This window comes from Cynocephalus volans, chromosome X (assembly GCF_027409185.1).
Source record: "Cynocephalus volans isolate mCynVol1 chromosome X, mCynVol1.pri, whole genome shotgun sequence".
NCBI lineage: Eukaryota > Metazoa > Chordata > Mammalia > Dermoptera > Cynocephalidae > Cynocephalus > Cynocephalus volans.
In genome coordinates this window covers 10148060-10162252 of record NC_084478.1, presented here as the reverse complement: position 1 = coordinate 10162252, position 14193 = coordinate 10148060, and the positions used below count along the sequence as shown (strand labels likewise).

General features: G+C 49.8%; 1 protein-coding gene across 1 annotated transcript in view; it reads right to left on the bottom strand.

Annotated features, from left to right (window-relative positions):
* LOC134367154 (G-protein coupled receptor 143-like) overlaps positions 1–2410 on the bottom strand; it is a 238537-nt gene extending 236127 nt beyond the window's left edge. The window contains exons 1-2 of the mRNA XM_063083802.1: positions 2398–2410; positions 230–339 (exon numbers count right to left, since the gene is read on the bottom strand). Of these exons, the coding sequence (XP_062939872.1) occupies positions 230–339; positions 2398–2410 (123 nt within the window). The remainder of the gene's footprint in view (positions 1–229; positions 340–2397) is intronic.
* Between the last annotated feature and the right edge of the window lie 11783 nt (positions 2411–14193).

Below are 14193 nucleotides of genomic sequence, written 5' to 3'. Positions count from 1 at the left end.
AGGGTGGAGAAGCCACACTTGCGTGTGCATCAGCATCCCCTGGAGGGTTTATTAAAACACAGACCTGGCTGAGCTCCAGCCAGAGTTCCTGATCAGTAGGTCTGGGGCATGGCCTGAGCCTTTGCATTTCTAGAAGATGCCCAGGGGCTGCTGGGGCTGCCCTTTGAGGACAGCAGTGTGACAGGAACGCAGGTAGGGGGGAGAGGGGAACAAAGGTGGGCGCACCTACCGCACTCCCCACGCAGAAAGTGGCAGGCCAGATGTCTGTTCCGTTCACATCGGAGATGTTCTCAACGAAATCTGGGAGTCCTAACCACGCCGAAGACCGGATTATGATACCTACGTGAGAATTAAATGATGCTTGGTGTCTGATCCTAATTCAAATCTAAAGCTGACTTTTTTTGCTTTGTACAGATAACAGATAGATAGATGGACAGACAGAGATATAGATAGATAGATAGATAGACAGACAGACAGACAGATAGACAACAGATGTGATAGTGAGGAAGCTAGATTGATATGATAGAAGATAAACATGACACATAAAGATAGATGATAGATAGGAAGGGAAGAAGAGAGGGGAAGGGGAGGGGAGAGGATGGAAGGGACGAGAAGGGAATGGAAGGAAGTAAGAAAAATCCACACATATTGGAGTGTGCAGAGAGAGAGAAAGAAAAAAGACTGTTACTCAGAAAATAACTCTTATGATAGCAAAGCAATCCCAGGCACTCTGATTTCAAATTGAACAATCTTTGGCTACAATCTCGTCCCTAATTTTTTGTTTGTTGGTTTGTTTGCTTGGCATTGCAAAGTGATTTTGTGAATAGCAATCTGTACTTCTCAGCTGCAATTTTAATGTCCATGTTAATTATACCTCATATAAAAACGAATTATTCAAAAAGCACAGTTTGGAAGTTTAAATATATAGATCCTTCATTCTTTTTTTAAAAACTACATTTAAGATTTTCACAAATTAGCTCTCAATAATTTGCTTTTAACATTTATTATTTGTGAGTTTCCCTTGCTATTAGACTCAAATATCTAATGCTACTTAAAACAGCGCACACACTTACGGTACATATTATGGTTTTTTCATTAGGTAATACAATACCCTTTGTTTAAACATACACTATGTAATACACTACTAAAGGAGAACTGGGAACACTAAGACATACTATTTCTCATTATCAAGCCACTGCTAACAAAAATAATGCCTTTCTTCTGTATATAAATTTTGGCACATAGCACTCCTTTGAGCTCAATAAAAGCCCCATGAGGTAGACATCGTATTTCTTATTTTTCTGTAAGGGGACAGGTCACCAGCCTTCTTCTGACTTCTGCTTTCTCCTCATTTGCCCACAACACTATCCACCACCCTTTGTAAGGCTAAAGGATGTACGCATAATATTTCACTAACCATCAAAAGATGTCTGGGTACACCTTTACTTCCAGATATTCAAGTTATAGAAACTAAGTTACTATTAAGATGCTTTTCCAAAACGACTTAGCAGAATCAGGAAGAAAAGCAGTTTTGATTGAATTAGCCTGCACCCAAGTGATTTTACCCCTAATAAAAAGGAAATATTGCTTCCCTGTCTTATTCCTCAAGTCTGATAAAGTAACTTGAGGTTGCAAAGCATTTATTTGAAGTCAAGTTTCTTGAGCACCTTCAGTCACGTTTTTGGCACTCTGGGCAAGGGGACAGAACAGCTGGGCCCTAGACACACAGCCCTGTGCCCAGAAACTTGCACAAGGTGGGGTATGGAGGGAAGTTAGCAAAGACCTAACAGCCTTCAAGGACAAACATTCTGCAAATACATGGTTCCAAAATGGTCAGCCCCTATCACCCAATTGCCAGTGTGGACAGTATTTTGACCCCGATTCAAAGAAATCTATTGTACAAAACAAAAACAAAAAACAACAAAAACATTTATGATACAACTAAACATACACTGATGACATTAAAGAATTGGTTTTAATCATTTTAAAGTGATAATGATATTAAGGTTATATATGTTTAAGACTCTTTGTCTTCTAGAGCTGTACACTGGAATCTGTAGGGATGAAATGATAAAAATTCTGGGATTTGCTTCAAATTAATCCAGTGAGGAGGGTGAGGAGGGGGTGTAGATGAGCTGAATGAAGGGTAAGGGGGATTTATTATATTCGTTTATATATCATTTACTACATTTACATATGCTGGAAATTTTCCAACATAAAAAGTTAAACAAAATGGCAAAATCTAGCTTAGATGTCTGGAAAAAGTGCCATGCTATAATTTAAAGCAGATGTTGGCAAACTTGTTCTGTAAAGGGCCAGATAGTAAATATTTCTGGCTTTGTCTGACCAGAACTTAACTTTGCATTTGCAGGGCAAAGGCAGCCCTAGACAACGCACAAACGCACTGCATAGCTGCGTTCCCATAAACTTTACTTATGGGCACTGACAATTAAACGTCATGTGACAGTCACATGGCAACATATACTATTCCTCTCTCGATTTTAAAAAACATTTAAAGATGTACACCCACTCTTAGCTCATGGGCCATAGGAAATGAGCAGCGAGCCGGATTCGGTCCTGGACAGCAGCTTGCGCACCTGTGGTGTAAAAACCAAACCTGAAAAACCGGGGCAGGGGAAGGATTTCAGGTTTCAGGTTTAAAAACACGCGCGAGAAAATATATGGTGCAAAACATAAAGGAATACACACACGCACACACCACCTGGTGGGTTAAGTACAGATCCATTACATTTTTTGCATTTTGCTTAACTGCACTGAAGTTTCCCGAGTAAGCAAACAACAGCAAACACCATAAACTGACTTTTTAAAACCGACGTCCCTGGGACATGAATTTTACCGACCATCGTATTTGCAGAATTCCCTAGAAAAGCACTCCTGGATGACCCCCTTTATCTGTGCTCAGATGTCACGCCCAACCCGCGACTGAGAGCCCTAACCGGGACACCAGTACAGTCTGGAGCATTCACCCCACACAAAGCAGGGCCCCCAGCGGGGTGCGCGCCCTCACTACGCACCGAGCAGGACCTCTGCGAGGCGTGCGCCCTCACCCTGACACGGATAAGGTTTGGAGCTCTCGCCCCACACGCAGCAGGTCACCCTGACTTGGCACCCGTGCCCTCATCCCACAAAAAGCAGGAACTCCCGAAGGCCGCGCGCCCTCCCACCACCCAAAGCTGATGCCCTGCCCGGCGACACGCGAGCCCCGCTCTTCATAGAGCACGTACCCACAGCGGGCCGCGCTCCATCACACGGCAGGGGCACATCACCACCTCCCCACTCCCGCGGACCGCGCCCTCGCACCCCTCAAGAGCAGGACCCCGACAGCGGACCGCAGGCCCCCACCCCACAGGGAGCAGGACCCCCGCGGGCCCTGTGATCTGCACCCGAATGGAGCATGATCCCACACCTCGGGACGTGCGACCTCAGTCTACACTGAGCGGGTCCCGACCATGGAATGTGCGTTTCAAGCAGACACCGATAAAGTCTGTAGTCTTCAAAAGCACGAAGCACGTTTCCCAACCAGCCGCACGCACGGGGCTTGTCCCCGCAAGGATCACGTGACCTCACCACGCAGGAGCAGGTCCCCCCCGCAGGCCGCGCACAGTCACCTCGACACCTGAAAGATCTAGAGACCACAATCCGCACGAAGCATGTACACCAGCAAGACGCGTCCCCTGACCCAGCACGCAGGAAGTACCCCCACGGGCCACAGTCCCTCACTCCACAGGAACAAGTCCCCCGCTGTGCCTCGGACCGCATGCCCTCACCACGCAGGAGCAGTTCACCAACGCGGGTCCTTCGCCTTTAGCCCTCATGGAGCAGGTCCCAGAAGCCAGTAGAATGTCCCAACCCCAGACGGCGCAGTTCCCCGCGCTGGCCTTTTCCCCTTACGGCGCACTGAGAACGTCACCCCATGGGCCGTCAGCCCTCATCCCCGTAACCTTGGCCCACGTTCCCGCGAGTGTTGCATCATCTCACTTCACAAGGAACGAGACTCCACGGGCCATATGCCCTCCCTCCAAATGGAGTATGCTCGCCAACCACGGGAAGCGCGCCCTCCCTCTGCACTGAGCGTGTCCGTACCGTGGGTTTCACGCCTCACCTGGACACCCGTAAGGCCTAGAGACCTCACTCTGAAAGGCCCAGCTCCGCACCGTGTGCTGCGCGCCCTCACCAGGACATGTATAAGATTTGGAGCCCTCACACTTCAAGGACCAGGTCCGTCCCGGAGGGCCGAGCACCTTCACCCTTCAAGCATATGTCGTCCCCAACAGATCGTGGGACCTCAAACCACAGGGAGCAAGACCCCAGCGGGACGGGCGCCCTCACCCCTGAAGAACATGTTGCCTCAAGCCGTCCTTGGGACCTCACCCCGCAGGGAGCAGGACCCCCACGTGCCGATCATCGTCATCCCTCATGAGCAGCTCACCCCAGAGGACCGCGGGACCTCACCCCACAGCAAGCAGGACCTCCGCGGGTGACGCGCGCACTCACCCCTCAAGAGCCGTTCGCCCCCAGCAGATCGCGGGACCTCACCCTACAGGAAGCAGGACCCACGCGGACCGCGCGCCCTGCAGCCGAATGGTGCATGATACCCCACTGCGGGACGCGTGACCTCACTCAACCATTGACGGGTCCCTAGAGTGGGACGCGTGCCTCAAGGGGACACGGGTAAAGTCTCTAGTCCCCCAACGCAGTAAGCAGGTCTCCAAACCGGCCGCGCACCCTCACCCCGCCTGCACCGAGCATGCACCCTCCAGGGTCACCTGATCTCACCAACGCGGGTCCTGCGCCTTTAGCGCTGACGGAGCAGGTCCCAGAAGCAAGTGGAATGCCCTCATTCAAGACGGCGCAGCAGTTCCCCGCGCTGGCCTTTTACCCTTATGGCGCACTGAGAACGTCATACCAAGGGCTGTTAGCCCTCACACCATACGCTTGGCCCACATTCCCACGAGTGTCGCATCATCTCACTTCATAGGGAACGAGACTCCCGCGGGCCGTATGTCCTCCATCCGAATGGACTATGCTCATCTACCTTGGGAAGCACACCCTGCTTCTGCACTGAGTAGGTGCCTACGTGGTAGGGACGCACGCCTCACCTGGACACCTACGTGTAAGGCCTAGAGACCTCACTCTGAAAGGCGCAGGTCCGCAACGTGGGCCACGTGCCCTCACCAGGACATGTATAAGATTTGTTGCCCTCACACTTCACGGACTAGGTCCGTCCCCGCGGGCCGAGCACCTTCACTCTTTAAGAACATGTCGTCTCCAGCAGACCGTGCGACCTCACCCGACAGGGAGCAGGACCCCCGCGTGCCGCGCGCTCTCACCGGGACATGTATAAGATTTGTAGTCCTCATACTTCACCGACCAGTTACGTCCCCCCGGTCCGCATGCCCTCACCCCGTATGGAGCATGTACCCTGTGGGCCTGGCACCCTGACCCAGACACCGGTAAGGTCTGGATTCCTCATTCCGCACGGAGCATGTAGGTCCTCTCGAAGTCCACTAGCCTCACCTGGATACCGATAGGTCTTAAGCCCTCACCATCACGGAACAGGAATTCCCGTGGGCCCCTCCCCGTCACTCCTACCTGAGCAGGTCCTCACTGTCTGACCCGGACACCGGGGAAGTCTGGAGCCCTAAAGCTGCACGGAGCAAGTGCCCCGACGTGACGTGCGCCCTCACCCTGCACGGAGCAAGCCCCCCTGCTGGTCCCGCACCCACACCCAGCACGGAGGAGGTCACCACCGCGGGTCTCGCGCACTCACCTGGGCACCAATAAAGTCTGGAACCCAAAAGCTGCACGGAGCAGGTGCGTTGGCGGGCCATGGACCCTCGCCGCACATTAGCGGGTTCCCCCCACGCCTCGGATCGCGTGCCTTCACACCGCAGGAGTAAGTACCCAACCCGGTTCCAGTGCCCTAAACTGGTCACCGATAAGGTCTGGAGCCCTCAAGCCACACGGAGCAGGTGCCCCAAACGGACGTGTGTCCTCGCCACACACGGTGCAGTTCCCCCCATCCCCCGTGGCCCCATACCCTCAGCCCGCACGGAGGATGTCCCACCGCTGGCCGCGCACCCGAACCACGCAGGAAGAAGCTGGCCCAGATCGGACTGCCAACTCACTCCGCAGGAGGAGGTGTCCCAAACCCATGGGCTGCGTGCCCTCACTGGGACACTACTAAAGTCTGTAGCCCTTCCCGGTAGGACCACGTCCCCCGCATTGGGACCAGAGCCCTGTTCCCGCACAGAGCAGGAACGCCCATGAGCTGCGCGCCCTCCCACCCCACAGAGCAGATGCCCCGCCACGCGAGACGCGAGCCCGCACCTTTCACAGAGTAGTTGCCCACAGCAGGCCACCCGCCGCTACCAGCAGGAACAGATCGCCACCTCCCCACCCCCGCGGCCCGCGTGCCCTCACCCCTCAAGAGCATGTCGCCCCCAGAGGACTGCGGGACCTCACCGGGACACCGGTAAAATCAGGATCGGGCATCCCGTAGGAACAGGTCCTTTTCACGTGGGCTGCGCACTCAGCGATGCGGAGCAAGTCCCCAACCCGTCAACGGGACACCAACAAAGTCTGGAGTCCTCATGCTGTACGGAGCCCGGTACCCACCGCAGGCCACGTGCCCTCCCAGCGCACGGAGCGGATACCCTGCTCCCCAGACGAGAGCCCTCCCTCTCCATGGAGCAGGTGCCCACAGCTGGCTGCGTGCCGTTACCCAGCAGGAGCCGATCACCACCTCCTCAGCCCCCCGGCCAGCGCGCTCTCAATCCCCAAGAGCATATCCCCCCGTTGGACCGCACCCCCTCACCCCACAGGGAGCTGGACCCCCACAAGCCACGCAACCTCCACCCGGATGGAGTATGTTCCCCTACGGAGGAATCATAAAGGGTCCTTACACATGATGTCATAGAGAGCCGAATCATAGACGGGCATTATAGATAACATCAACAAGCCAATCATAGCCGAGCATTATAGATAAAATCATAGAGAGGGAATCATAGAGGAGCATTATAGATAATATAGAGAGCCGAGTTATAGACTGGCATTATAGATAATATGAGCAAGCTGAATCATAGCCGGGCACTATAAATATATTCATAGAGAGCTGAATCATAGACGACCCTTACACACAATATCATAGAGAGCCGAATCATAGAGGGGCATTATAGGTACTATCATAGAGAGTGGAATCATAGAGGGGCATTATAGATAATATCTGGATGCCGAATCATAGAGGGGCATTATAGGATAGGTAGTATCATAAAGAGCCGAATCATAGAGGGGCGTTATAGATGCTATCAAAGAGAGCCGAATCACAGACGGGCCTTACACATAATATCATAGAGAGTGGAATCATAGAGAGGCATTATAGATAATATCTGAGAGCCGAATCATAGAGGGGCATTATAGAAAGTATCATAGAGAGTCAAATCATAGACGGGCCTTACCCGAAATATCATAGAGAGCCAATCACAGATGACCCTTACACACAATATCATAGAGAGCGGAATCATAGAGGGGCATTATAGATAATATCTGGACACCCAATCATAGAGGGGCATTATAGGTAGTCTCATAGAGAGCGGAATCATAGAGGGGCATTACAGATAGTATCATAAAGAGCCGAATCATAGAGGGGCGTTATAGATAATATCAAAGAGAGCCGAATCACAGACGGGCCTTACACATAATATCATAGAGAGTGGAATCATAGAGAGGCATAATAGATAATATCTGAGAGCCGAATCACAGAGGGACATTATAGAATGTATCATAGAGAGCCGAATCATACACGGGCCTTACGCATATTATCCTAGAGAGCCGAATCACAGGTGACCCTTACACACAATATTGTAGAGAGCTGAATCATAGAGGGGTATTATAGATAATATCTGGACGCCGAATCATAGAGGGGCATTATAGGTAGTATCATAGAGAGCAGAATCCTAGAGGGTCATTATAGGTAACATCATAGAGAGCCGAATCATAGAGGGACGTTATAGGTAACATCATAGAGAGCTGAATCATACAGAGCCGAATCATAGCCAGGCATTACAGATAGTATCATAGAGAGCCGATTCATAGAGGGACATTATAGATAATATCAGAGAGCCGAATCATAGACAGGCCTTACGCATAATATCATGGAGAATGGAATCATAGAGGGGCATTATAGATAATATCTGAGAGCCGAATCATAGAGGGGCATTATAGGTAACATCATAGCCGAATCATAATTGGGCATTATAAGTAGTATCTTAGAGAGCCGAATCATAGAGGGGCATTATAGATAGTATCATAGAGAGCCGAATCATAGAGGGGCATTACAAGTAACATCATAGAGAGCCGAATCATAGCCAGGCATTATAGATAGCATCATAGAGAGCCGAATCTCAGAGAGGCATTATAGATAATATAGAGGAATCATAGGGGAGCATTACTAGATAATATCATAGCGGGGCATTACAAATAGTATCACAGAGAGCCAAATCATAGAGAGGCATTATAGATAACATCAGAGAGCCGAATCATAGAGGGGCATTACAGATAACATCATAGAAAGAGGAATCATAGAGGGCATTATAGGTAATCTAGTGGGACGAATCATAGAGGGACATCATAGACAGTAGGGTCATAGAAAAGAGATTCGTAGAGAGACGTCTTAGCTACTATCACAGAGAGGGGTGTCATAGTGGGGATATCATAGATAATATACATACGGGTATCGTAGAGGGGATATCATAGATAATGGCATCATAGGGAAGGGTTTCATAGAAGGACTTCTTAGGTGATATGATAGAGTGGGGTATCATGGAGGTACATCGTAGATATCATACAGGGGGTATCATAAAGGGACATTATTGATAATACCATAGAGAGGGGTGGTATAGAGGGACATCATACATAATATCCTGAAAAGGGGAATCAGGGAAATCGTAGATAACAGCATCATGGAGTGGGGTATCACAGAGGGGCATCATAGATAACAGAGAGAGAGAGGAATCATAGAGGGGCATTATAGATAATAGCATCATAGAGAGGGGTGTCATAGAGGGACATCATAGACAGGATCACACAGAAGGGTTTCATACAGGGACATCTTCGGTCATATCATAGAGAGGGGTGACCTGATGGGACATTCTGGGTAATAGCATCATAGAGAAGGTATCAGAGACGGACATCATAGAAGCAATGAAAACATCTAGGTTTGGGGGGACACAGCCATCTGCTGAGACCCACTCCCACGCTCCAACTACCACAGGGAACTTCCCGACATAGTGGTCATGACATGGGCACCTGGCTAGCCACCTTGGTCCTCTGTGGGAAACGAGTTTGTGAGCATCTTAGCACATGCGTGGGAAGGGTCCAGACTGAAAATGCTGCAGGGTCCCAGTGTTCAGAAGGGAGCCTCCTCAGCCTTCACGAATGGAAAACCGTGTAACAGCACAGCCTGGGACAGAGGCTCGCCGGCCTACGACTTCGTGGCTTCCCGTACAGGCTAGAATAAAAGCTGCAGGACACCGTACACTGCAGTGTGTGGAGCTGAAATGACGGACTCAGTGATGCCGGGGACGAGAGAAACCGAGCGGGGAGAGGTGGCAGGGGATCTTGGAGTGCAATGGAGGGGAAGGCGGGAAAGGCGCGTTGCCCTAGGCAGCAGGAGGACAGGCGGCTGGGAGCACGGCGGTCAGGGGCCACCAGGTCACAGGGGACATTGGTCTCCCTGCCCGACGGCTGGTGCTCCTCCCTGGTTCACAGCCTGGGATCACGAGGGACCTGTAAAGACTCCTGATGCCCAGCACCTGCCCAGAGACTCCCATGTCCCCAGCCAGGGGCGCTGGGGTGGAAACGCTCCGGGTGCCTCTCCCGGGCAGCGCGGCTGCGATCCAGCGTCTCTGCACCTCGCGGGTCACTCCAGGGATCGTGACATTGAATTCTCACACCAACTGCACAGCCTTCTGTCATCAACCTGGTTGACATGCAGCTGAAGCCAGCATACCTTGCCTGCTGTACCCACAAGAGGATGTGATGAAGTCAATTTAATATGCACCCTACAGCATCGCAACCAGATGTGCCCACAAGACATATGAGGAATACGACATTTCACAGAGCAGGGCTTACTAACCATGTGCAGTGTCCTCTGGTCACTTCTGATCCACTCCATTAAACTACTGCAGCCTGGGGTGTGGGGGGCCCAGTTCACAGGCATCAGGGTCGCCGCCCGTGTGGATACCTTGGATGCAGCTTGGGGTGGCAGGGCCGAGGTGAGAAGCCTCCACTTTGACTAAGACGCTGCATTCTCGCTGCTTTGCTGCCTCCCCTGGGTCCCTGAGGGTCATTTGGGCTCCAAGGACATGTTTGAGAAACGTGGGTTTTCTTTGTAAAGAAAAGGAAACGCCTAGAATAGCCATAGGACACCTCAGGCTATGTTCTAGTGGACGTGAACCTGGATGCTAACGGTTCCGTAACAGAGACATGTGTACCTGTGTGTGTGTGTGTGTGTACATGCGTGTGTGAGAGAGTGTGTGTGTGTGCATTGCGTGTGCATGTGCACAGAAGAACATTGTACAACACCTACTTGAATTTCTGACTTCATGTCGATTTTGTAACACACACATATATTGTTACAGGAGTCCATGTATTGACCTTCAGCCAAGGGGCACGCCTGGCCTGGACACTCGCCTCCTCGGTTTCGAGGCCTGGGACCCCACTTTCCGCTGCCTCATTCGTTACTCTATTGTGCTCAGAGCCTTGCTTGAGACGCCTCCAAACCATCCCCGCAGCCCCCGACTTATCCCAGCACCAAGAGAGGCTAATTTCAACTGGACGTTGCCTGTGGTGCCCAAAGTCTATTTTGAATGGTCTCCATTTCTATTGGCCTCCCCATCCCCACCGCTCCACCAGGAGCAAATCAAGCTCCCCAACCCTTTTACTGAGCCTCAGGCTGTCACTAGCAAATTTCACCCTCCACAAAGCTGTCCTTCTGCCTCTAAATCTCCCTCTGGGCATGTTCTCCTTTAAACACCTCCATTCGGGCCGGCTGCTCTGCCTTCTTGTCTCTGTAAAGACTGGGGATCCTGCCGCCTGAAGCCAAGCCATCCGTCTACACACCAGAAACCCCAGACACGCGGCCCTGACTGGGATCAAGAGCAGGGCACAAGTACCCAAAAAGAAAAAAGTACCCCCTGGCCAAGGACTAACTTCACCCCCTTGAGGCTGCGTTTTTTCCTTCTTTGTCCTCCCAAATCCTCACGCTGCAGGAGAAAAGTCGTGATAGTGTCACTCAGATGTGTCTCTGATCCCTTCTGTACTCCACTCACACCTCGCTAGAGTCACTCTTGGGTGATCAAAATTCCCCAAAGAGTCGCTGTCACGTTGCTCTTCCCACTGTAATTCTGTAATTCCCAATTATGCCCAGTGTTAACCTGGTGAGACTTTCACAGAGATGTTCAATGAACGAAAATACTAGAAAACAAATCCTAACTGCTACTGCACTTTCCGATATCATCGAAAGGGCCACAGATCATCAATTCCTGGTATCTCCTGGGAAATCCCCCGTCCTCTCTAGCTCTGACTACCCCACATATCCCCACAGACTCCCCTATCACAAATCCACCAATCAACCTTGTCCTCGCCACTCTGTCTACCTTACAGATTTCATCCCATCAGTTAAGCTTCAACCGTCACGTGTAGCAGCATGATAATTAAATAGGAGTGTGACGGAGAATGTGCTTGTCCACGAATTCAGTTCTCCACTTCTTAGATTAAGAGTCTTTTCACTGGGTATGTGGCCACTTCATTAAAAGACCCCTCAGAGGCTAGGAATGACTGAGTGGGGATGTGGATGTGATGGCAGGAGTTGGAGCAACTGTGTTGGGCCACGAGTTGGAAACCACAAGCTGAGGAAAGCAGAACAAGAGGAAGGGGCATGGATCCCTGCTCTATGTGGAGCACCTTCAGACTGCCAACAGGGACACAAGGGACAAATAAGTTTCCCACTTTTGGAAGCTCCTGGGCTTTGGGGGTCTCCCTGTCAAAATAGCCAAAGGCTGTCCTAAGTATTACAGTAACAACTGGAGGAGGGAGGAGGTGTGTGCATCACCCCTCCCTGCTTTCCTTCCCTCCCCACCCGTGCGCTCCAGGGCACTCTTCTAGTCTCTGCTTCTCTGAGTCTGTTTTACATTCCTCATACTCATGGAAGTGGTATCACGTAGTAGGCCTCCTTCTGTGTATGGCTTATTCTTCAGCATAATGTCCTCCACCTTCATTTCAGGTTGTCAAGACTGAAGGATTTCCTTCCTTTCCAAGGCCAAGCATGTTTAAATCTCTTATGTCTTTGAACCCCCAGCTGTGGTTGTCGAACTGGCATGTGAAGCAGAATCACCTGGAGGGCTTATTGAAACACAGATTCCTGGGCTCCCTACCACTCTTCAATTCTGCAGGTCTGGAGTGGGGCCTGAGAATTTGCATGTCTAGTAAGAACCCGGGCAAGGCATGTGCTGCTGGTCCAGGGACCACATTGTGAGACCCACATTGTTCTCTTAGACCCGGACCTTGCAATAGTCCAGCCACCAGCTCATGCACTAATGGACACTTGAAGAGGGGAGGTCTGAAGGCACATGTCTCCTGGGTGAAAAATACACGACAGGCTTTAAAGACATCACACACACCAGTGCAGAATGGTCAAATACCTGTAATAATCTTATATCTCTTAGACATCGAAAAGAAAACCGTTTACATATCTGAAAGAAAATATAAAATATTATGACATCCATCTCACGTATTTGGTATTTTTAATGTGGCGGTTGTGGTATATATAATTATACGTCCTGCATTATATTTCTATTGCAGAGTGGTGTATCAGACAATTAAAGGAAGTAGGATATCAAACTGTGAAAACTAAGTGGGTACGATAATTAGATATTTGAATACTAAATGAATGTTTGGTGATATCAAGGAACTGTTAAAGTATAAATAAAGCTTTAATGTTAGAACAGCATTAGATTCACAGGAACCTAAAATAGTGGAGAGACTGCACATTTTCCCCATACCCAATTTCCCCCGTTATTAGTATCTTACACTACTATGGTACCCTTGCCACAGCTAGCGAGTCAATGTAGATACATAACTATTAACTAAGGTCCAGGCTCTATTCAGATTTCCTCAGTTTTTACCTAATGTCCTTTTCCCGTTCCAGGATCCCATACTCCACTAAGTCATCATGTCTCCTTGGGTTCCTCCAGGCTTCAACAGTTTCTCAGGCTTCCCTTGTTCCTGGTGACCTTGTCCGTTTTGAGGAGTACTGATCAAGTACTTTGCAGAGTGCCCCCAACTGGGATCTGTCTGATGTTCCTCTCATGATTAGATTAGAGTTACAGGTTTGGGGAAGAAGACCACAGAGTGTCCTCATCACATCATATTAAAGATCCGTGCTATCAACAGCACTTCTCTTTGTCAATGCTGACCTTGGTCACCTGGCTGACACAGTGTTTCTCAGGTTTGTACACTCTAAAGGTACTCTTTTTTCCATTTTCCATGCCATGCTCATTGGAAGGACATTATTATGGGCAGCCCACCCTTAAGGAATGGGCAGATATGCTCCAGATCCTTAAGGGCACAGTAACTAAGTAAATTATTTGGAATCACCTGCACAGCTTTGTGTGCTCTCCCTCATTTGTTTATTTATTCAGTCATTTATTGATGATGGCATGGACTCATGTGCATTGAGTTTATGCTTTGGGTTCTAATCCAATACTGCTTCATTCATTTTGTAGCTCAGTTCTTCCGCATTCAGACATTGGGGACATTGGGGTTATCTCCTGTGTCCCTTTTACACCCCTCCCCGCACTGGACTTTCTTTGAGCACAACCCTCTCATACTAGAAGACACTGCAGACTCAGCTTGTATATTCCACATCCCAGTCCTAGTACCAGCCATTTCTCTAAGGATTCCCAGTTCCTGTGATTAGAGAATGGTGTTAGAAACTGATTAATGCACGAATATGCCAACTATCCTGATTTGATCATCACATACTGTGCACATATACTCATCATCAACTCTGTGTGATAATGGTGGGGTTACTATTTTAAAATGTTATCTTTGAAGTACACATACTGTCATAATTACAGATTAAATGATAAGTCTGATTTGCTTCAAAATCAT